The following is a 25979-nucleotide window of genomic DNA, read 5'->3' on the forward strand; positions in this document are numbered from 1 at the left end:
GATAGGAATTTATTCAAGTAAAATCAACATTAATTCCAGCTGTTTTTATACTGATGGTTCAGATGAGTTTTGTATATATTCATTAAAAAAAATAACATTTAGTCTTGGTTTCTGTTTATGATGTAATAAATAGGATAATTATTAAATAAAATTTGAAAAAATACTCAAAGACATAACAGAAAATGAAAATGCATTAATATTTGTATTATTTTAAAATAACATTTCACCTCTATCTTCCTGCTATTTAAAAATACTTATATAATGTGTACAGATTGGGTGCCATAGCTTTCTCCTTAATTTTTAAACTAAAGAAAAAGTCATATATCAAACAGTGATATATTCCATGGACTTTGTGTGAAGTCCAGCCATCTCTCAAATATTCAGTCCACCATATTTGATTTCAAGAGTCATGGAGCTGCTTCTTACCGAGATAATACTGTTAAGAGATCACTGTTCTTCAAGCAGTCAGACAAGTTATCCACAGCAGCTTCCAATGTAAGGAGTGCTTCCATTACGTAACCCTGCCAGACATGCAAAGATAACATTTTGTACTGCTTAAAATTCCTGTTCACTTCCTGAAGATAAATTTACTTAACGCAAACTCTATTCAGTCTAATGTTAATATCATCGAGGGCTAGACAGCTGTTGTTAACTGTAACTTACTAAATCTAAAAACAAATTTAAGGGCCACTTAGGAAATTCAGATGGCTTAGCAGTTAGTAGATAGTCACAAAGATTTATTTCTCTAGATGTGAGGTCCTGAACAGCTCAATCGCATTTGAAATCCAACAGGGAGAGGGCAAGGCTAAAGGTAGCAGTCACGGCCCCTTATTGAGGGGGATAGTGGGCATTTGAAATACAGAGTGGCAATGTCTCAGAGATCAAGAGCTGTGGTGTGAGAAGGGTTGTGCCTCAGTGGCATTTTGAAGAATACATCCACTGGCCAGAATGAGAAAAAGAAGCCAGAGTTCACAGGTGTGCGGGCCTCCTGGGAGGTAGTAACTTTTCTGATGGAAAAGAAGGGGAAAAAGGGCTTGGCTGAAGCTACAATGCTTATAATGCCCTTGGCTTTCAACCCATTCCCTAGTCCTTGGGCTCTGCCTACAGGGTCTTGTGGTATGTACTCTCTCTGTTACTTCTTCAGCTTTTCTCAGTGTACTGAAGGCTAGCTATACAGAGAGGGGTAGTGCTTTGCATACATACAATGGAGATTCCTTCCCTGGGTAGGGAGACTACACAGCTGTATCTCCAGTTGACGGCAAAAAGACAAAAACAAGACAAAAAATTCCCCGATTTCCTGTCATATAAAACCAGCAACAAAAACAACAACCAGGAAGGAGCCCTGAAGGGATCTGCAGTGGTTGGCTCAATAAAACAATACCACTGGATTTCTAGAACGATGCTCCTTGAAATGCTTTTGTAAGTATAAAAGTTAACCTCTCAAAAATTAAAAAAAAATTTTTTTCAGTGTTCCAAGATTCATTGTTTATGTACCACACCCAGTGCTCCATGCAGTACATGCCCTCCTTAATACCCACCATCATGCTCACCCAACCCCCATGCCCCTCCCCTCCAAACCCTCAGTTTGTTTCTCAGAGTCCACAATCTCTCAAGCTTTGTCTCCCTCTCCAATTTCCCCCAATTCACTTTTCCTTCCCCTCAATTTTTTTTTTTTAAATAAATGGTATATGCCCAAATGGTTGGAGCATTTGGCGAGAGAAAGAAGGCTCAAAAAAAGCTGCTAAGACCTCCTCTTTGATAGGAGAGGAGAACGCGTTCAGTGGTCTTTCCTTCCATACCTGAATCTCATCTCCATGTTCTCCGATCACCTCCACCAATCTGGAGAGAAGGTCAGACAAGGCGTGTGCTGACAGAGGTTGCTTGAGCGCCCGGAATATCTGGAAGGACCGACCAGCATAGTGCCTTGAGGAGCTTGCGAGGGCGGTCTGCAATGAGACTTCACTCAAGTGTTGCTCCAAATGGAAACCTAGGCACCAAGGAGCCAGAGGTCGGTCAATGGATACTCTGCAAACCCTGGGGCATCATTTATCTATAGGTGTAAATCAGGCTACTTCACAGAGCAACCTCCTGGTGGTACTTGTTTAAGAATTAACCATTTTAAAATAAAAAAAAAAAAAAACAAACCATCAAATTTGGATAGATCTTAAAGAAGCCTAGTGCAGTAGAAAGAGTTAGAAGATGTAAAGCAAGATGGTTCTGGTTTTGAATGAAGTGTTTTGGGACTCTGGGAAAGAAATGCATTCTCTATAAGCCTGTTTTCTTATGTTTAGCTGAGGAATAACAGTCATGCACTATTTCCTAGAGTTGTTGTAGAAATTCAACAATTCAAAAAATGCTTAGCACAGTGCCCGACACACAATACTGACTCACAAATGTATTCTTGTTCATTGCCCTATTTTTCTACGGTGTTCTTCTGAACTACTTTTTGCATAGCATACTTTCACTCCTGTTTTCATAAAAGAATTTGTTGGGAACAAGTTTTCAGAGTGCTTGTGTATGTAGAGGAAAGCTGCTAGTGGATCTAGTCAACTCTAAACATAACCAAAGCCTATACCAAAGTCAACACTCTTCACAACAGTCTACAAATATGCAGATACTGAAATGTAGATGTTGCCAAGAAGGCAGATGTCATTTAAACTCTTGCCTGAATATTGGTTCTTCCAATAGCATGAAGGTCATCATAATCATCAGAAAACCCCTTGAATAGATGGAAATAAAAATGTAAGGTAAAGTGCATGACTGACTTCTGGGCCACTATCTGTACTCTCTGCTGTGTCCCTCTGCGGGAGGAAAACTGACTACAAAGTCAGAGGACATAATGAAAACAGTGATTTTGGTTGTTTCTGAGATCTAGAGGGCTCTGTGGTACATTTGATTGTCACATAAAAGTGAATCAGGAAGGATAATTTAATGTCATTGTTCTTAGCTGCTGCCGGGCTGTTTGACCCTAGGGACCTGTAGACTATATAAGAAAATGTTTCTGCAGAACAAAGGGTCCTGGAAAATGGACTTAGGCATGAATACTTAGATAGTAAATATAGGATTAAACCCACACAGACAGTTCCCAATTTAAGAATGGACCATGCTTCAAAACAGAATTTGTTACCTTTATTTTGTTTTATTTTTATACTTAATTTTATTATGTGTGGGGTTAGGTCCTCTGTAGATGAACTAAAACATATTTACATCACAATGGACCTGAAGGCTAGAACATCATTAGTAGGATTGCAGAACTCCAGGGCAACTATGACAATGCCCCTAAAGAAAGGCTGTTTAATGTGTCACACACAGCAACCCTACATTTCCCAGCCTTTCCTGGAGCGAGGTGTGACTTTGTGGCCTGAGTTCTGACCAGTGGAATGTGAGAAGAAACACTGGATGCTACATTCGAGCCTGGTGTGGTGTAAATTCCTCCTATGTAATCTTCTACTCATGTTCTTCCTGCACCTGCTGGCTGGACAAGGAGGGCTGAGGAGAGGCCTCTGGGTAATGGGGGTGACAGAGCCACAGGATGAAGGGTCTTTGAAGTGCCATGTGGAAGGCCACTGACAAACATCTATACTGACCTGTTATGTGATCCAGAAGGAGCCTTCTATTACGTTAAGCCTCTGAACTTTGGGGGTTGTGTGTTACAGTAGCTAGGCTACCTGACTAATATAAGCGTTTCCAGGAACACAGATAGAAAGCAGGGCTGTACAGGGAAACCGTGTTAAGTGTATCTGGAGTAAGATGTGGAAAGACTCAGCCTCTAAGCACCCTCTGAGGAAATAGTGAAGGGATTCATGTGTTTTCTCATTTTTATTATCTTCATACAATCTAAGACAAATTAATGGCTCACACACAAACAATAAATTTCTTTCTTTGGTTTATGTTCAATTATTAAGTGACTTTTAAGTAGTGGAAATACACAGACAAGAGTTCTTAATATTTCAAAAATATTCCAAAGGAGACACTCAAAACAAGAAATGTCAATCCTATTCCTGAAATGAGTTTCTCTTGTTAGTTTATCAGTATTTTTTTTTTTCTTCTGGAAGCCCCCTGTGATAATGAGAAGAGATGTAGCTAATCTGGAATATTCTGAAATATGAGATGTGCTAATTCTCAGAGCAGCTGGGAAAGCCAGTGAGACACCTTTCATTTGGCCAGACTCGTGTGGGAGAAGGTAGGGACACTTACTGCATCATTCCGGGGAACCAAATTTAACTTTCCCACGCAAACCAGCCCTGGCTAAGTTGAATCTGAATGGTGTGCAGCTAAGGGCTTAAACGTCATGATGTTCCTAGAGTCTAAATAAGAATCGCGCTGTATTCAGAATATTGAATGATCATTAGCGCGGGAATTAGTAGCAAATGCTTTCAAAGTTAACATTTTATCACAAGATTCTTTTTCTAACCAGTTTTCAAGTCAACCAGTTTCTCACAGTTGAGTCTGAATACAGTCAAGAAGATTTGCTACTTTATTACTTTGTTTCTTTGTAAAATTTAAAAATTTGAGTATACTTGACATACAATGTCACACTAGTTTCAGGCATACAGCAGAGTGGTTCAACTCCTCTTTATGTTATGCTGTGCTCACCATAAGTGTAGCTACCACCTGTCACCATACAACAGTATCACAATATCATCGCTGAGATTCCCTACGCTGTGTCTTTTATCCCTGTGACTTACTCCTTCCATGGCTGGAGGCCTGTACCTCCCACTTCCCTTTACCCATTCTGCCCAGATCCCTACTCCCTTTGTTCCAGCAACAATCAGTTTGTTCTCTTTACTTATAGCTCTGATTCTGCTTTTATTTGTTTATTCGTCTGTTTTGTTTTTTAGATTTCACATATGAGTAAAATCGTATTGGATTTTTTTTCTCAGTCCGACTTCATTTAACACAATACCCTCTGGGTACATCCATTTTGTCATAAATAGAAAAACAAACAAATGAACAAACAAAACCCCTCATCTTTTTTATGGCTGCATAATATTTCATTTTAATATATTCTATCACATATTCCATTATATATAATATGTTTATTATGTATATGTGTAATATGTGTATTATATGTAATGTAATATATATGGAATGAATATATGTCTACATCTATGGTTATATACACACACCACATCTTCCTTATCCATTCATCTATGGATGGACACTTGGGTTATTTCCATATATCGGCTATTGCAAATAATATTACAATAAACACAGGCGGTCATGTGTCTTTTCAAACTAGTGTTTTCATTTTCTTTGGATAAATGCCCAGTAGCACGATTATTGAATCATTTGATATTTCTACTTTTAATGTTTTGAGGAAATTCCATATTGTCTTCCATAGTGGCTGCACCAATTTATATTCTCACCAATAGGTAAAGAGGGTTCCTTTTCCCTCACAGCCTTGCCAACACTTGTTATTTCTTGTCTTTTTGACTCTAGCCATTCTGATAGGTATAAAGTGATACCTCATCGTTGTTTTGATTTGCATTTCCCTGATGATTAGTAATGTTGAGCAACTTTTCATATGTGTGTTGTGTCATGATCTCTTCTTCAAATAAAATTAATATGGGGCATAACTTAATTCTAGTGAGGTAAACAAAGCAAGAACAGTGACCTTTGGGAATTATTTGATAAAGCATAATGCAAAAATACATGACATTAACAATCATTCAGTTAGACACATCCAAAATAAGGCTCAAATCTCCCTAATGAATATTCTTCTGCTATCAATGCCGATTGCAGAACTATACACACACACACACAAACACATATATAGTTCTGAATTATATACGTATAACCTACTATATATATTATATTCTGCATATGTATACATACACATATATGCTATATCCAGAACTCACTCACTCTCTCTCTCTATCTATATATACATATATACAGTCACAATGGGAAGAATATGCTCCATTACAGAAAATGTTAGAAATGGCATCTGGGGAAATAGGAGAAAATACCTACCTGATTTGGAGTCTTTAAAAACAGATACAACATGACGTAGAAAATTAGTGAGCTGTTCAGCACTCTTTGAATTTTGATTTTTGGGTGTGATGTCTTCATGGCACCAAAGTGGACCAAATGCCCTTAAACAGAACATACAATATGTTAAAAATATAACCATTTAAATATAAGTATTTTGCATTTTTAAAGCCATGTATGCAGTTGTAACTTCCATAATACGATTTTCAAATTTTACTCATTAATGTAGGGTTAATTTTAGTCTTGTAAAGCTTAAGAGCATCCTAAAACTGATTTAATTTATGGAGGTATATTTTTTCTTATGTTTTACTCACAAAATGAAAACCTCACAAAATTTACTCACGAAATCAAAACCTCTCAATTCACCAGAACAGTGTTTACACATAATAGGCACTATATGTTTGTCAAATAAAGTGATATAAAATGTTGATTAAAATACAGGTTTAGACACAGACTCCATTTGTACACTCTAGATCTGCAGAGATTATGTTTTTATCAGGATCATATCATTAGGCTGCCAAATACTGTAGAAACAAATTAAAGATACAGCCTCTGATATCTACTTGGTTTTCAACGGGAAGAACAGATAAAGCCAGATGTGAGAATTTCAGAGAACACCCTTTCCAACACATGGTACTGACAGTGTTGAGCGGTGAGCATACTTTTATTCTCCACAAATCATTCAGGTCTCTGAGATACCCTGGTTGTATGCACCATCAACTCCCTTCCGAAGCTTCCTTTATTAAATCCTATATTGAACTGAAAGCTGCAAGGAATACTCTGAAATTAACTAAGGGAAGAAAATGCTTTTCTCATTTTTTTGCATTAATTGATGTATTTGTGGAAGAAAGAAAAATCAAGGGTATCAGATAACAAAGATATAGACTAGACTTCTAGGATTTAATGCACTGAGAATGAGAGCAGCCCCTCCCCCCATACAGTCACAGGTGAGTCTAGTTTTCTTAATGCCAAGCTGGACCCTGGGGTGCTAGAAATTCTGAACACTTATAAGCTAAATTGTTCAGTAGGAGAACCAGAAGACCTAAAAAACAGAATTGCTTGCATCTCTTCTTGATTTTTGATCATCAGTTTGCTTCCTTTCCTATCATGCTTCCTATTGTGTCAGACTTCCATTTATAAATGACTCTGGATTAGATGAACAGACAATGGTCCCCTCTGCAGCTGCTCCTGGGTTGACCATGGCTAATACATTTGGTGTCCAGAGCAATGTGCTTTGCCAAGTCTCAGAACTCCCGGATCCTGGCAGCTCTAACAGATGATTAAAGTCATCCTCACCATGGGGTGCTACCATGTCCTGCCTCCATCTGCTGCATTGTCTTTGTACGTGGAACCCCCCCCCCCCCCAATCAACTGTGCCATCACTGGGACCTTAGACAACTGTTGCCAGGATCTACCTGGTGCACAGACTTCTGCAGATGCAATTTAGAGGAGAAAAGAAGGCTGTGCTACAGCCACGGGCTCGGTTTTCCATCTGAGTGGTTTTAGATGGATGACATTTCCCTCAAAAGACCAACCTAAAGCCAGGGCCCTGTCTCCTGACCCCTCACTACCTGGTTGTCAGAAACTCAATGAGCTTGTTTGCCTTCTCATCCGCTTCAGCAGTTGTGTCTGTATCCTCCACCTCCTGGGTCATCTGTGGGAGGTTCCCACTGCTGCCCCCCAAACTGATGCTGGAGGACGTGGAACTGGAGCTCAGCCCCGAGTCCGGCACCGGGGATGACTGGTCCTCTCTCAGGAAATCAAAGCCACCTGGTGGGACAGGAAGGTCAAGGCAGAATGTGCTAGGCAGGTGCTTCATGTGGTTAGGAGGTGAGCAATCAGAAATGCGTAGTTATGTAAATGCTGTGGTCACCATGAAATGAAACTGATATTCTTTCCTGGCTTCTGGAATAGTTGCATTGTTGTGTAAACCAGGGTATCTTTTGTAATAGGAGTGTGATCTGCTGTTTTCTACTCTGGTGTGTGTATCGGTCCTTTCCATAGAAGAAGTGGGGTGTATGTGTGTGTGTCTGTGTGTGCATTCATGCACATATGTGCACACGTCTGTTTGCACATGTGTCTGTGTGCACACGCACACATATAAGCACAGACCCAGAAATAGTTCCACTACACATCTGGACCCAACTGTGCTGTTCATAAATCATTCCTGGGTTTTAGACTTCTTAAATTGGTGAAATGATACCATTTTTGAGGATATCAGCACCTAGTAGTTGATATTTATACATATAACATCTAAGTCATACATTTTGAGAAAATGAACTTACAACTGTGAGTATTATGTGCATATTAATATGTTTTAATAAAATAGATCTCATGGCAGTCAAAGAAATATGGTAGAAACAAATACTATGTTTTTTTCCCCACCTCAGATTTGGTTATCATTCTGCATCTCTGGGTGTGTTGTTGGTCTGGGAAAAGGTATATACAAAATCATCCCTTTTCTCCTACTTAATAATCATAGAAGTCCATAGTAACTGACAGATACTCTGAAATAGGAGTGAGAAGCCGTAGGCCTGAATATCACCTCTGCCATTTGTTGTGCAATCTCAGAGAGTTTACATGACTTCTCTGTGCCTTAGTTTCCTATTATAAAAGAGCAAGACAGTAATTTCTATCACACAAGTTTTCAGCCTGGATTTGAAAGGAATCAGAGTTGAAATGAGGTGTTCATGAGGTATTAGTAAATGTTTAGGAAGAGGAGACATTTTCCAAACCCTTTGTACACCTATTCCACGTGTGCTATAGATTCAATTATCTTACAATACTATCTGTTGTTTGTCTTAACTATGGCATATTGTGTTTTGCACCATTAGTGCCCACTTTATGCTACATCAGCGGTATTAATGAATACAGAACAGATGCACTCAGGGCCACACACCTTAATGGACATTACAATGTTCTCAGTCTAAGACCATGTGCTTAATAGATACATCTTTATCTTGGGGAGTTGGGAAAGCAAGAAGTCTTTAGATTCTTTTAATTAAACATCAACAGTAAAGAGAGTTTTGTGTTTCTGAGAGGCAATTGATGGGTTATGTTCAATTAGCTGTAGCTTGGTTTAAAACAAAGGGCTTAAACTGAGATCAGTAGTCCTGATGTCTCAGACTCAGTGACTTTGTGTTTGTTTTCCAAAGAAATATCTTAATGGCTGTCAAAGGACAAGATGGCACTGAGTACAAATGATGAGTAAAAGGCACAGTCTCTTTAAGATTATGAATTAAGTACACAGTGACATATGGAAGGGCCATACCATATCCAGGGCCAATGTAATATACAAAATAGTCAGGAATGTTAGTTCATTCTCATTTTAAGATATTTTAAATGTTCTGATTATAAATGAAAACCACTGGCCAACCCTTTTAGGAAAGCTTTCATGAATAGCTGGACATAGCTGAGTAATTTGACCCAAACATGACTCAGCTAATGCTTTCTGTTCTCATTTCTAAGAAGAAAATTTTGGTTTTAAAAAAGCAATGGTTCTTAGTAGACTTCCATTCATGGTGCCTTCCAGAAAAATCAATTACTTTAATAAAGTGAAAATTCCCTCAGGGGAACCAGAAGGTACACAAGTGATACATTGGGCACCTTGGCAATAACCTGCTCTCAAGGTGATGGAGAAGGTCACTGTTTTGTACATTCTCATCTTTCAGTGTTTGATGCTCTTGGCCAAAGGGCATCTTAATTTTCAATGTTATCAGCAGGAGCATATTTAAGAAGAGCAGCAAGCATAATAAGAAGTAAAAAGACATCTGAAAATATTCAATAACGAAGAAGGATTTTGAGAATCAAGTTGACCATCAGGTGGAATGGTGCATATTTATGGTGCAGCTACTTGGCTTGCTTGGAAAGTTGTGGGGGTGATCACATTAGGGAAGTAGTTTGGGCTCCACTGACACCTTAAGTTATCTTCGCATTTGTGATTCTGTCTCAGGCTCTCTGCCACTCCTTTCGTTACCTGTGTAGAGATACTCTGGCTGATAAGCTGGCTGAATTGTGAGAGTCTTAGCTTCGCCCATCTCTCGAGTCTGCAGGAGCATAGAAGCAATGGCATGAAAATTGCTGTTGCAAGAGAGGGCAATCAAGAGGTGAAGGAGCAATTTTTTGCTGTGTTCAAAGACTTCAGGCCGGTAATGGTCCAAACCTGGAACAAAACGGTGGAATCTCTTAATATAAACAAGTTTTAAGCTCATTTAGATTCCAGGGATAGTAAAGATTCCAAGTCACTCGGGAGGAACACGTTAAAAGAATGTTCGGTTTTCTTTGTTATTGTTTGTGTTACCAACATAAAGAAGTTGGGCTTAGGAAAAATAAAATGCTTTATTCCTCAAATCAAATGTTCTCATAAAAATGCTGATAGATGGACTTTTCTTGACCTCTCAGTAGCATTTGACATGGTTAGCATTCCTCCTTCCTGGGATGTTCTCTTCCCTGGATCACTCTGTTAACTGAAAGATTCTAGCTTTGTTCATCTCTCTTAAACTAAACTTCTGAGTCTCCCCAGCTTGTTCCTCTTCCCTTTTTTGCTCTACAATTTGGCTATCTTAAAATCACAGCACTTGGCCTGCTGTGCTCTACCTTCTTTCTCTCTATGTGCTAATGGTGTCTCATGGCTTTAAATTAATCCCATCTAGCCAAAGACCCTCAAAGAGACCCCACTTATTTTGGGTATCTTTATAGGAACAGCACTGGCAAAGTACCACCCTATAATGCAGTGATAGGGCAATTTTAAACAATGACTGGTCAAGTGAAATTGTAGAGCTGATGTCACATAGAAGAAATGAAAAATGGAAGAGACTAAATCTTTCAGAAATGAGGAAAGCAGGATGTCAATGTAAAAGGAAGGCTCTCTGGATTACATCTATAGGTTTTTGACCCTACTGGCTAGAATTCCTCTTGGATCCAGTCTTACCTAAGAAGACAGCATGAAGTAATAATGGTAGATGAAGAGCCCAATCTTCTCTCACACTGTGATCCACCACCATCTCAGTCATAAAAATAACAGCAATATTGCACCTGATCAATGACATGATGAAATTAATGTAACTTCTGAAGAGGATGGAAATACATTGATAGATCATTAAGTCACAGTTAATACAACTCACAAGCCCTGCTGGAGAATTATGTAAGACCCTTAATCCAGGGAAATGGAGTTTAATTTCTGAGATAGCACAGAACTCCACAAAGAGAAGAAATGTTGGCTGAGTTGATCACATAACAGGGAGACTTACTAGGCACTTGGTAGTAAGAGCTGAGGGAGGAAGAGTTACTCACAACCTAAAAATCATCACAGAATGCATATCCATATCCAGACTACATCGAGGAAAATTTCTGAGTTACAAGGCAGCTTTGCACTGAGGTTAATATTCAACCAAACTCTACAAATGCACTGAGAGCTGTAAGTCAAGCCGTGCATGGTCCCTCTGATTTCAAAGGTCATTTCATTTGATGGGACCTGGAATGATTTCACTCTCCTCATAGGAGGAAAAGTCCAGCCAAAGCTAAGTAGTCATTTCCCTCTACCCACACATGCTACCTACCTGTGGAGGGGCCCCCGGGGAGTGATGGTCTCTGGGAGGTAGTCAACCAGGGGGGCCCAGCATCCTCCAGTACAAGGCATGGGGAGGGGCTGCGGCTGTTTGGTCTCTGTAATAGTCAAGAGCCAGCCCGTGTAGGGAGAAATCGGGTCATCTGTAGGGTGAGACAGACAAGCATGTGTTATTTTTAGGAAGAGATGATTTTTGTTTTCCCTACTTGGTGTTTGTAGAAAGAATCTTACAAATTGAGGCTAGTAAAAATAACTTTCTAACCATCTCATTTGGTGAGTATGAATTATAGGATCAATGGGTTAGAATCACTTGATTAGATTTTTGAGTCCCCTTTTTTGATAATCTAATATACAATTATGCATTACAGAGCAATGGGAAATATAGACACACAAAGAGAAAACATTAAATCATGCAAATTCTCATCACTGTGAGAACTTGGTCTTTCTCCAATCTTTCCTATTTCAGTAAAATATAACTCCATATTTCCATTTTGTTCAGGACAGGAGCCTTAGAGCTAGCCCTGATTTCTCTTTCACATCTCACATCCAATTCGTAATCATGAAAATAATGAGGATAACAGTAATAAAAACAATAATAACATTAAGAACTAACACAGGGAGTGCTTCCTTTACACCAGGCACTGATCTATGCATTGCATATATTCTTTTAAAAGATTCATATATTTATTGTGAAGGCAGAAGGATAGGCCTGATGTGGGGCTATATCTCACAACCCCGAGATCATGACCCAAGCCAAAATCAAGTCAGATGTTCAACCGACTGAGCCACCCAGGTGCCCCTGCATTGCACATATTAACAACCCAATAATAGGTACCTCTTACCCTTACTTTACAGAGGGGAAAGAGAGGTTAGGTAACATGGCATCATGTTCAGTGAGCTCTACCCTCAAATCAAATCCAGAAGACCACTTTTCACCATTGCCATTGGTACCAGTGTAAGCCACCATGTTCTCTCACAGGGAGACTGCAATGGCCTCCCTACAGTCTGCCCTCCTTGCCCCTCTACAGTCTGTTTACTACTGAGCAGACAGAGCAATCTTTTGGAAACAGAAGTTCACTCCCATCTCTCTCTATCTGCTTGACACTCTCCAGTGGCTCCCCTTTCCACTCAAAATGAAGTTTCAAACTCTACACCATGGCCTTTAAGGCCTTACGAGGTCTATTACTCTCTTGGCTCATCTCCTCCCACTATCCTCCTCGCTCACACCACCTCAGTCATTCTGGCTTTCTTGCTGCTCTGTGATCACACGAGACACCATCAAACTTCAGGGCCTTCCCATCTAGCATTCCCATTAGCTGCAGTGCCTTTACCTGGAGAGCCTGTGGCTCCTTTACCTCACACAGGTCTCTGACCCAGGAGCACTCTATTTAAAATCTACCTCCCACTCCAATCACTTTCTAACCTCTCACCCTGCTTTAGTTTTCCTTCCTGGCACAGTTCACCCATTCATAGGCACTGGGTCCCTCTTCTGACTCTCATATGAGCTCCACAACAGTGAAGACTTTATTTTGTTTATTGTTGTTTCCCTAATACCTTGAACAGTATCTGACAGTAGTAGGGAATCAACAAATAGTTTTTGAATGAAAGACCTTCCTCAACTCTATCTTTAAAGTAAATACAGCAATGAGTTTGAAAACAGCCTAACCTTACACCTAAAGGAGCTAGAAAAAGAACAAACCCCAATCCACCAGAAAGAAGAAAATAATAAAATTAGAGCAGAAATAAATGTTACAGAAACTAAAAACAAATACAACACATCAATGACACCAGGAGATGGTTCTGTGAAAAGATCAACCAAGTTAATAAACCTCTAGCCAGACTCATCATGGAGCTCCTTCTTAACAATGGTCTCAGTAGAGGCCAGCGGCATTAAGACAAGCAGTTCCACTGGGGGGCCCATGATATGGGCCAGGTACATGTCTTCAGACAAGCTTGCTCTGTCCTACAACTCAGATTGTAGTGTATTAAGAAGAAGGGTGTATTAGATCATCTTTAAGCAAATTCTATTATATGTAGCTTTTCTTGGCTGCGATCTTGAAAGGCAGTGAGAGATGACAGCTTCAAGGCTGCTGTACTACATAGAACTCTGTCCTTAGCGGTTAACAGAACCAGTGGAGGGGGTGTCTTCCCATCGTGAAAACTGAGGCATGGGGCAAGGGCAGTGATGAGGACACAGCCCACTTCTGGGATGTCAGGGAAGGGAGTTTTCCAAGGGCAAGTTCAGGATTTGCCTCGAAGCGTTAGGTCGTACTGACACTCCGAAAATCAAGCAACTGGAACCCTATAAATTCCATGCCGTCCATCTTGGCCACAGTGGCTTTAGCCCAGGAGAAATGTAAAGCATGTATGACAATCTTCTCAGACCTCCCAGTAAATTACCGACAGAATGTTTCACTTTCAGCAAATGCACGTTTTGACTGAGTGTCTAGGATAAGCTCATTGCAAAATGTACTTCTAAGTAATCAGCTACTCTATAATAAAACTTAAAAGGAGAGCAGAAATGGAAGGAATATCAAAGAATTAAGAAAAAAAGAAACTTGTCAGATTTCTGTTAGGAAAGGGTATACTTTTCTTTGTTTCGATGATGTTCTCAGATACACACCTGACCGGCAAAAATGTACTGGATTGTTAGATTAGGAATAAGTTGGACTGAAACTGGTTTTCTACTGTTGGCCTATTAGGCCTCACCTGCTATCCAGCTCAACTAGTTGTATCCTTATTATAGGGTTAAGTACACTAGCACATGGCTTAGAGAATAATGCAGATATTTTAAGTAGTTCTAAAAAAGCTTACATCATACTGGTAGGAAGATTTTTATAGATCTGTGTCTTAATCTGTTTTTTGTCTATTTTACTCAAGGGTTTTTATTTTTTTTATTTTTTATTTTTTTTAAATAATAGGAAATATGCTCAGGAGGCTGCACACAGTCCTTCCACCTGGGTAAACCCAGATTCTGAAGCCCTGGGGCACTAGGTTTCTCCTGATTCCTTCTTACTCTTTCTATCTCTAATGATCCTCCCAGGAATTCAGGGAGAAAACAATGGCCCTTCACATAACCAGATGTGTGGCTATAACGTTTTGAAGTTGAGCCTACCAATCTTTGCTTTTCTTATGGCACAGGCCATTTCCCTCACTGTGTAGCTAGAACCAAAAATAACACCAGGGAGGACCCAGGTACCAAAGTCCCAAGGGGATTTGTGCCCTAGTAGACGTGCTGCCCCTTCCAGACAGCCAGAGTTAAGTTCTATTGCTTAAACATCTAGAAAACCAGCTTAGCAGATATTTTCTGGGTTTTTCTGTGATGAGAATATGGTTTGAGTCACTTGATTTCATTTCCTCTTATATGAATAATTTAAAATAGAAGCTCTCAGTCCCCAAATGACATGCTATGAACTGAAACTTCTCTGGCCAGTAACTGCCACCACGTCAAGGTTATTATTACAGACGACTCAACTGAACTCAAATTCTGTACCCCAATTTTCCCATTAAAATGCTGCTTATTTTATACCATACAACAAGTTTGTAAAAACAACATTCTAGGTGAAATAGAGACCATGATGAAAGCATGCACAACTTTTACAACTTCAAAGCTTTCACAACTATTCACCACAGTTTTTTTTTTTCCTCTTCACAAATATTTCTACTACTTTTTCTTTTTGTCCCTAAAACCAGTGATGCAAGTTTGTGTAATGACACAATTATCTAATTTTACTATAATTAGCCTCTGAAATTCACTATTTATGTATTTTTTAAAATGACTGAAATTACTTTATTATAGCGTTTCTATCACATGCTATGTCCTGGACCCAGAGCAAAGAGATACAGTTCGAAGGAATCAACTGGCAAAGACAACAATATTCCTGATGTAAAACCCACTGTCATAGATTTAGGTTTTGTTATGCTTGTCACATTCTGGCAGGGGCGGGGGGCAGAATTTGACTGCTTCACCTTTTCTTTTCTTTTCCTTCCTTCCTTTCTTTCTTTCTTTCTTTCTTTCTTTCTTTCTTTCTTTCTTTCTTTTTTATAAAGATTTTATTTATTTGACAGACAGAGACCACAAGTAGGCAGAGAGGCAGGCAGAGAGAGAGGGGGAAGCAGGCTCCCTGCTAAGCAGAGAGCCTGATGTGGAGCTTGATCCCAGGACCCTGAGATCATGACCTGAGCCAAAGGCAGAGGCTTTAACCCACTGAGCCACTCAGGTGCCCCTGTTTCACCTTTTCATGATGCAATTTTTTTTGTCCTCAAATTCTGAGTTATTATTGTATAGCAACCAGACTTTTCCTGAATGAATAGCTCTCCATTTCTCAGCTACTACTCTCCTCATTTGTACAATCTAGTCCCATCCTAAACTGATGGTTGGTGCCCCTGAGATTTCAAATACTCAGTGTTTGGTGAGTACGGTCCCCCTGATAGGGCACAGAAGAAAAGAAAGTACAAAGGACTTTATTTTATCTCAGACTGACAGTAAGAAGTTATATAGGGGCACAGTTGAAACTACCTATGTTAGAGTATGGCAATTATATATGGATTTTAGCTATCCTTTCCATTGGTCATTTCAATGCTGGAGATGCCTGACTATGCATTAAGAAGGAGAGTCAGGACAGCTGAAACACAGTGTCATTACAACTTTGTAGCCCTTACGCACTCTACACATTTTCCATAAAAACAAAACAAATCAGAACAATAGCTACAGAGGCCCTGTGCTTTGACAAATGAACCTAGTTCATGAAATACCACCATTCTTAAAATTTCCACCAAAAGAGACACATAAATCCCACCGGATAGTTTACTGATTTCGTAAGCATAGCAAAACGTCCCAGGGAGCATTCTTTGATTCCAGAATTTCTGCAGCACTTGTGACCAAGCGCTACCCTTTACCTGCTCGGTATCCACAGAAGCTGTCCAGGGCTTAAACAAAATAAATGAATGCATTGACCTTTTTGGTGTTCCCACCTTCCCAGGGTATGAAGAAATTCCTGTGACAGTTACATCTCCCAGTTTAATGAGGTCTTCCCTTGGCTATTGAGACTATGCCATGGAGAGAGATTCAATGTGAAAACAGATCCTCCCCTGGGCGAGCTGACTCACAGAGCTTAAAGGTCAAATCCACTCTTAAGACAGGTCGAAAACCTGAAATGCAGTATCTGTTCTCTAGTGGGACAATTTCTTACTAGGCTCTCTCCAACTGCATCACCAAGGAAAAATGCCACACATATAAAAATACAGATTTGGGCCGTAGTTCGACGTTTTCTAATTTTGATTTGTTCACTGCATGGCTTCCTTTGACTTTTAAGATGCTGACTCTGTGCTCACCTGCAGAGTTGGATTTTGTGGTTACTTAATATTTATGGGTCTCTTTTCAGTAATTAGAACAAGAATAATCAAAATGCTCATTTTCCACTCCCCAGCCACCTGTATTCCGTCTGAACAACCTGCTGGCACTTACTTTTATCTTCATCATACGATCCTCCAGAACTATTGCTGTATCTTGACTCTAGGCGGGTGTGGGCTCTGATGACGTTACTAAACCTTGAAATACAAGAACAATCATTGGAAATGCTGACACGTGTGTGTGTGTGTGTGTGTGTGTGTGTGTGTGCAGTTACTCATAAATACATACTATTATTCAGTGATTGAGTTTTTTGGCAGTGAGTTCCAATGATGCTTTTCCTCAAAGAGTACTGTAAAAATTGTACCTCAAGCATTTTGTTTTCCTTGAGAGGGTCAGTGTGGTCACCCTTGCTCAGATTCACGGGTTCAAGCCTTCATAAGATACGTATTTTAAGGTTAATATTTGGATTGAGCCAGAATATAACATTTGATAGAAATAAAATGGAAATGACACTGAATAATTTTATACCTATTTAAATCATAATTTAAATCCCTATTCACACGGTAACCTGGCGTAAGGCAGGTAAGGTAAGTAATGACTGACTGATTAAGTTAAAACAGATAGAATTGGGAATATATAAAAATGGTTTCCTAACAAACCCTGGGCTTTATCAGCTTTACAGTTTCCCTTAAAATGATCTAAAGGTTTTCAGGAAAAGGTCCTATGTGAGGAAACGGGATGAGAAAGGTTATACAACTTGTCAACCACAGAAAGGTGGCAGGAGGAGGGTGCTTTGAGAGCCATGTGCCTCTGAGAAGATGAACAGGTGACTTTAGGGCTGAGCTCTCCCTCACTAGCTCTGTGACCTTGGCCAAGTCCTGTATCTCCCTGGGGACCCTATGTCTCCACCTGCCAAAAAGGAAGAAGAATACTTCACCATTTACTTCATGGGGGTTGTTGTGGCAATCAGAAGAAATAACACAAGAACGTTTCCCACACTGTGAGACATCCAGCCCTAAGGGATTAGTTATTATATCTCTACCTTGAATTTCTAGAATGCCTTGCCTTCTCTCTTCAGGGAACCAAAGGCTTTCAAATCAATAGCATTTTTGTCATCCACAGGCCTACAACGTAGGGCAAGGGGGTGACTGAGGGGAAGTGATGATAAAATTTTATATTTATTTTATATCAAATGATGAACAGGTTTTATCTACTTAATATATATGTAGTCAAAGCAAAGAACTAAGGTTATCTAGAAATATCTGGAAAATTCAAACTAGAGCAGGTGTGGTCCCCTTCATTACTGGTGTTCTGCCTTAATTGACAACAGATCAATACTCTATTTCTCTCTATAACACTGGGGAATGCAGGGTTGTATCTATCCTCCAGTCAATGGAGAGAAAGAGATGCTTTAGGAAAAAGTCCTCAAGTGCCATTAAGACACCTACCTTGTCCCAGTGTTTAACCTCAGAACATCAGTGACTTAGATTTGCTGAGCACAGAAATGTAATGGACTATAACGACTTCGGTTGTTTCTTTTTTTTTAAATTTAGTTTTGTTCACTTTTTTAAAATTTTATTTTTTCAGTGTTCCAAGATTCATTGTTTATGCACCACATCCAGTGCTCCATGCAATATGTGCCCTCCTAAATACCCACCACCAGGCTTACCTGTCCCTTCACCCCCCTCCCCTCCAAAACCTCAGTTTGTTTCTCAGAGTCCACAGTCTCTTGTGGTTCCTGTCCCTCTCCAATTTCCCCCAACTCCCTTCTCCTCTCCATCACCCAATGTCCTCCGTGTTATTCTTTATGCTCCACAAGTAAGTGAAACCATATGATAGTTGACTCTCTCTGCTTGACTTATTTCACTCAGCACAATCTCCTCCAGTTCCGTCCATGTTTGATTTTGGTTTTACTGACCTCTTCGATGTTGGCTGCAACTGATGCAGCCATCTTTTCCATAAAAACTCTGTATTTCAAGCATTATTGTCATATCTTTTGGGCTACTGCTTTGTGAATCCGTATAACAGAGCAGCTAGAACATCTGCTTAGTCTGTCTACATCAGACTGAACTTACGGAATTAGAAAAGTGACCAACCTATTACCTTCCGAAGACATTCTTTAATCATATTTGTGCTGACAAATATAAAATTAAAAACAGTGTAGGCAGAGCCCATTCAGCAATAAACATACTCGGGGGAAAGGAATTCCACATCTGGAGACGTCCATGGGACAGAGCTCATGAACCATAAACAGTATTTGCTAGCTTTATAATGGCACTCTGGAAGGGTCAGGCAAGAAAGAATTATAGAATGGATGGCAGCTCTTCTCTTTTCCTTTGAGATGCACATAAAAGAGGATAAGGCAGAGGTTATGAAGCCAAGATGAACAAGGGCAACAAGCCCCTTCCAGACTGTTCTCTTTAGTCTGGAGAAGGTCAAAACCATAGTGTAGCAAAGTATAAGCTTGGCAACAACAACAACAAAAAAGTAAAAACTGTCTCCTAAAATCTGTTATTTTCCTTTGCTTTCCTGGCTTGAAGAAAACAATTTCGGTCTGGGCTTTAGAAAAATTTCAAGGATTAAGTAGACCAAATACCCTTTAACATCAAAGGTACATGTCTTAAGAAATATATCATGAATATAAGAGAAAAACCAGGCGGACAAAATGTTTCTCTAAATTTTAACTTGCTGATTTAGCTCAAAGTAATACTTAGGCAACTTTTTGTAGATTATTAATTTCTATCCCTGTATCAACAGAGATCACCAGAAATTTATAAATTTGAAGCTTATTGCTTTGGCTTACTGTGAAAAATCCTTTCATGGAACTATAAATTTATCAAATAAGGATTTATTAAGGGTTGATACATTAAAAATACTTATGGTTCTGCATATTTTACAAACTGCTATCATAGCTATTTTAATAAAAAATGTGTTAGCTTTGTTGTTTAATAAAAAAAAAAAATTCAACACGATAAATCCTTCTTTGATTTTAGGGTAGTTTCGGGGTGCCTGGGTGGCTCAGTTGGTTAAGTATCTGTGTTCGGCTCAGGTCATAATCCCAAGGCCGGGGAGAGTCCTGCCTCATCAGGCTCCCTGCTCAGTGGGAAGCCTGCTTCTCCCTCTCCCTCTGCCCCTCCCCCAGCTTATACTCTTTCTCTCTCTCTTGCTCTCTCTTCAAATAAAGTCTTTAGAATAATAGGAATTTAGGGTAGTTTCTGTTAGTAGCCTCCAATGAATTGTTTTGTTTATTTTTACACACTGAAAGTTATAAAATTCACTGTGTTATTTTTTACTTTGGCTCTTGAAGAACTCAAGGTTCAGTTAATATTAACTTTTAGTAGTTTTCCTTAGTGAGCATTTGAGGAATTTTGACACAACTTTCTTACTCTTCTCTTAGCTTGGCCCTTATTCTTTTACCCTTATATTAATCTGAACTTTAGTAGTAGACATGATAATATTAAATATTACCGAAATACATCAAAGGACCATTCATCTAGCTGGGAAAAAAACATGGCATCAGGCCTGCTTCTTTGCACAACTCCATGGTGCCCCCTGGAGCCCAATCATGTATTTTGGGGACTAATACCCCCAGGAGTTGAGTAACACAGCAGTCTGGTCAGTATTTCTGACCAATTGTATCTGTAGAGTCTTTGTCTACAAGGACTGTAAAGAACAGAGTAAGTAACTCTTCTGTAATGGGGTTAGCAGGAGGGAGGGAGAAAGAGGGGCCAGATGGTGTTTGGACAACTTATCTCTGGGGCTATGAGATTTCTCCCATTTTCATTCACATACTGAATAAACATTATAGAATCCCTTCTGTGTATAGCGTTATAGGCTAATTATTAAGGATAGCAATATTTGTATGAGATATATGGTTTGTTTTCCAAGAATGAAAATCTAGTGGTTGAGACAAGCATGTGTACAAGTACCTACAAATCAACATGAAAGAGTCTACAAGAAGGAAGAGTAATAAGTAGAAAATAGAGAATGTATTAGAGAAATCGTGCAGATGGAGTATAGGATCAATGGAATAATGGTATCCTTTGGGATAGAATAGTCATATATGTATGATCATATTTATATTTACTTAAATATGATCAGTAAAGCTATAGATTAAATAGATATAGCCATTATGAAAGGACCAGATATATATGTATATGTATAAAAAGTATGGGTACATAAATGTGTCAGGCTTTCCAATGGCCAACAGAGATGTGGTGAGAGAGAAAAACAGCAAGAGTTAAAAAAGAAAGCTTCTATTCGAGGTGTTCTCTGGTCTCAATATTAGAGAGATGATTGGCTTCTTAATTTCAAGGGCCACCACTAAAAACTTGGGCAGGACATTCAGGACTCTGGTCCTTAAGGGGCCTTTGTAGTAAGATGTTAATATATAGACATTCATCATGTTTCTACCCTAAATAAAATGAAGATTGGAAAATTCAGTCTAGACAATAAATGAAAAAGAATGTTACACTCCAGGTAGGAAGTAGAAATCTCTTTAGAGACATAATGTGATTATTTACCATGAGGAAATTTTCCAAAGAAGGTGATAATAAATATGGACTAAAAACATGTTAGTTAATCATCATGTATTGTCATTGATGTGGGAAGTGTGAAAACCTTTACTCATTTCCAAGAAAAAAAGGAAGGACTTTATTAGTGATCTGCACAGGGCCAGGTCTGTGCTCATGACTCACTGGGTTTGGGCTTTTTGCCTGAAGGAAAGCTCCTGTGATTGACCACTGGAATTAAGGCAGCGCAGCAACCCAGGTATGGAGGCACTGAGGAGTGTGATAAGGGCCTCCCTGAATTGGAAATGAGCCTTCAAAACTCCAAAGGCAGACCATCTTACATCATATACCCTTCCACCTGCAGCCCCCACCATATTCTCATGCAGGATGAAATCCTGAGGATGGTCATGAAGCATCTGGAAGCATTATGGCTTGACTGAATTATTTCTATTATTGGATCTATGAATTTTCTCCATTATGAATTTCTATGAGTATCTCATCCTTGTTACTAATTTCTTTGGATTTTTAAAAATTTATTTTTGTGCATGCACGCGTACACACAAGAGAGAGCAAGTGAGTGGGGAGTGGGGGCAGAGGGAGAAGCAGATTCTCCGTTGAACAGGGAGCCGGATATGAGACCCAATCCCAGAACACCTGGGATCATGACCTGAGGTGAAGACAGACACCTAACCGTCTGAGCCACCCAGGCACCCCCTTATTACTGATTTCTTAAGTGAAAGGGCTCCTCGGGAGTTTTCATTAGAAAATGGTCAGCCTAAAGAGTTTTCAACACCCATGAGAATAAATATATATAATAATAAATATGTATATATAATATATAATAAATACAATAATTTATTATTATAAATGACTATATATAATATAATTCATATATTTATTATATAATATTATAATACATTAACATAATAATTAATAAACATATAAATAAATATAAATCATTATATTTATTTAAAAGTAAAAGTAGTTTTTATTTTTAAAGATTTTAAAAATATATTTATTTATTTAGGGCACAGACTGGGGGGGTAGAGGGAGAGAAAGAGTGAAAATACTTAAGCAGACTCCCCATGGGGCACGGAGCCCAACACAGGGCTGGATCTCAGGACCCTGAAGTCATGACCTGAGTTGAAAATAAGAGTCAGATGCTTAACCTACTGAACCACCCAGGCACCCCATCTAAGTTTTATTTTTTGAGTCCTATTTATTTCTTTTTGTTTGTTTCTCTGTTCTTCACAATTAACCGCAGGAAATGGTGATGCAGATTTTACTTATTTATGAGTTAGCCTCTAAGCAGTGAAAAGGGGCAAGAGAAATGCCATAAAAGAGCTAATGTGAAGGGACTAGAGGCTTCTTTTAGCAGGAAAAGGCAGCGTTGTTGGTTAACCAAATTTGACCATGTCGAGATGTAATAAAAATGATGACATTCATAGAACTCACCTCAAGACAACTACTCAATCTCTAAGTAATCAGTCCATAATCAGATCTTAGAATTTCACATGGAAATTCCCTCTAATTCCAGATGGTCTTTGCCCACTAACAGAACGAGTGGTTTTTAGTAAGCTCTGTGGTAAGTGGGTTTCGACCACCAGAATGACATCCCTCTTAATCTCTCTCTTCTCTGGCTTTTCTCAGGGAGAAATCATCTTTAAGGATATACAGAGCAGAATCAGAGTCAGTTTGTGTTTCTAAAAGCTAAGAACAATGTGTGTGTGTGTGTGTGTGTGTGTGTGTGTGTGTGTGTAATTTATGAAACACCACAAACTCTTACTGATGCCTTTGTGTAGTCTATTGCTGAAAGTCATACCGGATATTAAGCCAAATTAGTGCACCAACCTCTCATCAGATTCTTTCAATATCTTGGTCTCCTCAGCATCTGGGAAACTGTCTTGGCCGGCAACCACCGTGTTGCTGCTGGAGGTGGTTCCTGTAGGTAGGATTAGAAAAAAATGTGGTGGGGGGGGGGAAGGGTTAAGCCCGGTTCTCAAGTAATTACAGTGAAGGATTTCTAACAAAATCTCATGTTTGAAAGACTCCTTACATCTTCTGTATAATCTCAGACATTCTAAAGAATCTTCCAAGCCCTCACCACTGAAATGGGAGAATCCCAGACATCTGTTAGGATCAAACCAAATTCCTCAACTCTTTTATAAAGTGAGGCTACAACATTCTTGAAACACTTTCTTCCTGACCACTTAGGTAATGAGCTTATTTATAGTGGCTGACCCTGCTGCTAGCTGCTTTAGTATTTCTGGGTCCAGGAGTTATTAAACTAATGTTAGTGAAGCAAGTCCAAGTACCTAGAGCTTCTGATCCCTGGGCTACTGCTTCCCTGCGGGAACATGCTCTGGCAGCAGGCACAGGGCAAATAGAGGGGATGAGAGACCAGGGGGGAGAAGAGAGGTTTGGAGGCAGTTATTATATTAAAAAAGTCAAAGGGAAGCCTGCTTCAAGGAACTTGAGGACGACATTATATATTTCATAAAATGATGCTGAGAAGCTGATTTATTGAAAGGTATAATATTGTTGAGGGGCATTTTAGTTAACTCTGGGCAACCATTAGCCAAGAAAATTCCATAGATATAAGAAGGAGGGTCCATAAAGGAGATTCCTGAGTGATTGCCATGTCCTGCCAGGGATCAGCCTGAAGTACAAAGCTCCATGGCTTACCAGTCCTGGGTCACTGACTGCTGGTCACCCTTACAAAATAATTTCATTAAATTGATGAGGCCCTTAACAAGTCTCAGCTATTTTGAAACCATCCTTTTTAAGATTTTATTTATTTGAGAGAGAGTGAGAGAGAAATAGAGAGAACACACACATGCAGGCACGAGCAGGGGGTGGGCAGAGGGAGAAGGAGAAGCAGACTCCCTCATTCAGGAAGCCTGAATGAGGACTTGATCCTGAGACTCCGGGATCATGACCTGAGCTGAAGGCAGATGCTTAACCAATTGAGCGCCCAGGTGCCCCTGAAGCCATCTCTGAAGTGAAAGTTTACACAGGAATAAGGGAAAAGTGGCACACACATATACTTTCATCCCTTCAGTGCTCTCCATACAGAAAACCCCAGAGATCTAAGACAAGATGTCCACCCTGCTGCACTTCCCCTACCAGAGGCCGCTGCGGAGGCCTTGCTGCTGGCTGTAAAGCGGTAGAAGGGCGGGTTGTCACAGTGCTGGACAATGGGATTCACCGGCTCCGTCTGCTGCAGCTCAAAAAGAAGCTCTTCCATGGTCTGAATAGTGTTGTTACGGCACAAGTAGATTGCCACCTTTTTAATCTGAGAAGAAACAGAACACGAGGGATATCTTCCAGAGCCTCGCCCACAAGCATGCTAAATGTTACCAGTTCCTCTCCACGAACATGTCCTCCCCACCCTCATAGCTTGGCTCCATGGTCTCCAGTGTCTGGATTAAAATTCACCTCTCTTCACATGCCTGTTTGACAGGAGTACACGTTAAAGGCCTTATCTTCCCTAATGGCCACGTTTACAAAAGTTACCTTTAGGGCACATGAATTCTCTCTCAGCTGAAAACTTGCTGGCTAAGGCCTTATCTAGAAAGTAGTTTATTCATACAAACCATGGGGGAACACTGCTAGTTATTTTTGTTTAAATAAGGAACCCAGTCTCTGCTATTCTCTACTCCCATGAAAACCATGGTATTTTAGCTACCTGTAGGGTTTTAAATTTTTTTAAAGTAAGTTTGGATTAAAGCTTTGCATTATTGTGGCCCTCGCGGTCCAACCTGAGGCCTGGAAGCCACAGTAGGGCTTAGGTGGTTCAAAAGAGCAGGCAGGCAGAAAATCTCTCACAAGAACCAACAGCACACAAATGCCAACTGAGTTAGGTTCTAATTTATTTTATTTAAAAAAATTTTTTTTTAATTTAAATTCAATTAGCCAACACATAGTGCATCATTAGTGGTTTTTTTTTTTAAGATTTTATTTATTTATTTGACAGAGAGAAATCACAAGTAGATGGAGAGGCAGGCAGAGAGAGAGAGAGAGAGGGAAGCAGGCTCCCTGCTGAGCAGAGAGCCCGATTCGGGACTCAATCCCAGGACCCTGAGACCATGACCCGAGCCGAAGGCAGCGGCTTAACCCACTGAGCCACCCAGGCGCCCCAGTACATCATTAGTTTTTGATGCTTCATCAGTTGCACATGTGAGTTAGGGTTTTAAAAATGCTATTGTTTTATTGATCAGATCACCTTTAAATACAAACACTAAATATCACGTATCTCAGGAAGATTCCTCTCTGTTCATCTCTCCTAACACCTACATTTGAAGAGAAACACCTAGATACTCTCCCTTTTTATTCCATTTTAAGAGCATCAAGATGGAAATACCGAACATTTATATTAGTCATAATTAATGTGTTACTGAGTTTCTCCTACATATTCGGTCTACTGTTTACAGAAGGCAGCTTTTAGTAACTGTTAGGAAAATATCCACCCCTTAATTCACAAGTTTCTGTATCCAAAGGCTTAGAAAGAGGATGACAGGTGTCCCTAGGATATTGCAGCCTGCTTCTCAGGGGG

General features: G+C 39.6%; 1 protein-coding gene across 7 annotated transcripts in view; it reads right to left on the minus strand.

Annotated features, from left to right (window-relative positions):
- FRY (FRY microtubule binding protein) overlaps window positions 1-25979 on the minus strand; it is a 437325-nt gene that overhangs the window by 57814 nt on the left and 353532 nt on the right. For all 7 annotated transcript variants that reach the window (XM_059144289.1, XM_059144291.1, XM_059144290.1 and 4 more), the window contains 10 exons: window positions 24551-24719; window positions 23276-23366; window positions 17028-17110; window positions 11553-11703; window positions 10925-11028; window positions 9971-10156; window positions 7566-7764; window positions 5977-6098; window positions 1800-1987; window positions 427-521 (listed from right to left, as the gene is read on the minus strand). In XM_059144289.1, the coding sequence (XP_059000272.1) occupies window positions 427-521; window positions 1800-1987; window positions 5977-6098; window positions 7566-7764; window positions 9971-10156; window positions 10925-11028; window positions 11553-11703; window positions 17028-17110; window positions 23276-23366; window positions 24551-24719 (1388 nt within the window). The remainder of the gene's footprint in view (window positions 1-426; window positions 522-1799; window positions 1988-5976; window positions 6099-7565; window positions 7765-9970; window positions 10157-10924; window positions 11029-11552; window positions 11704-17027; window positions 17111-23275; window positions 23367-24550; window positions 24720-25979) is intronic.

Source organism: Mustela lutreola, chromosome 13 (genome assembly GCF_030435805.1).
Source record: "Mustela lutreola isolate mMusLut2 chromosome 13, mMusLut2.pri, whole genome shotgun sequence".
In the NCBI taxonomy this organism is placed as follows: Eukaryota; Metazoa; Chordata; class Mammalia; order Carnivora; family Mustelidae; genus Mustela; species Mustela lutreola.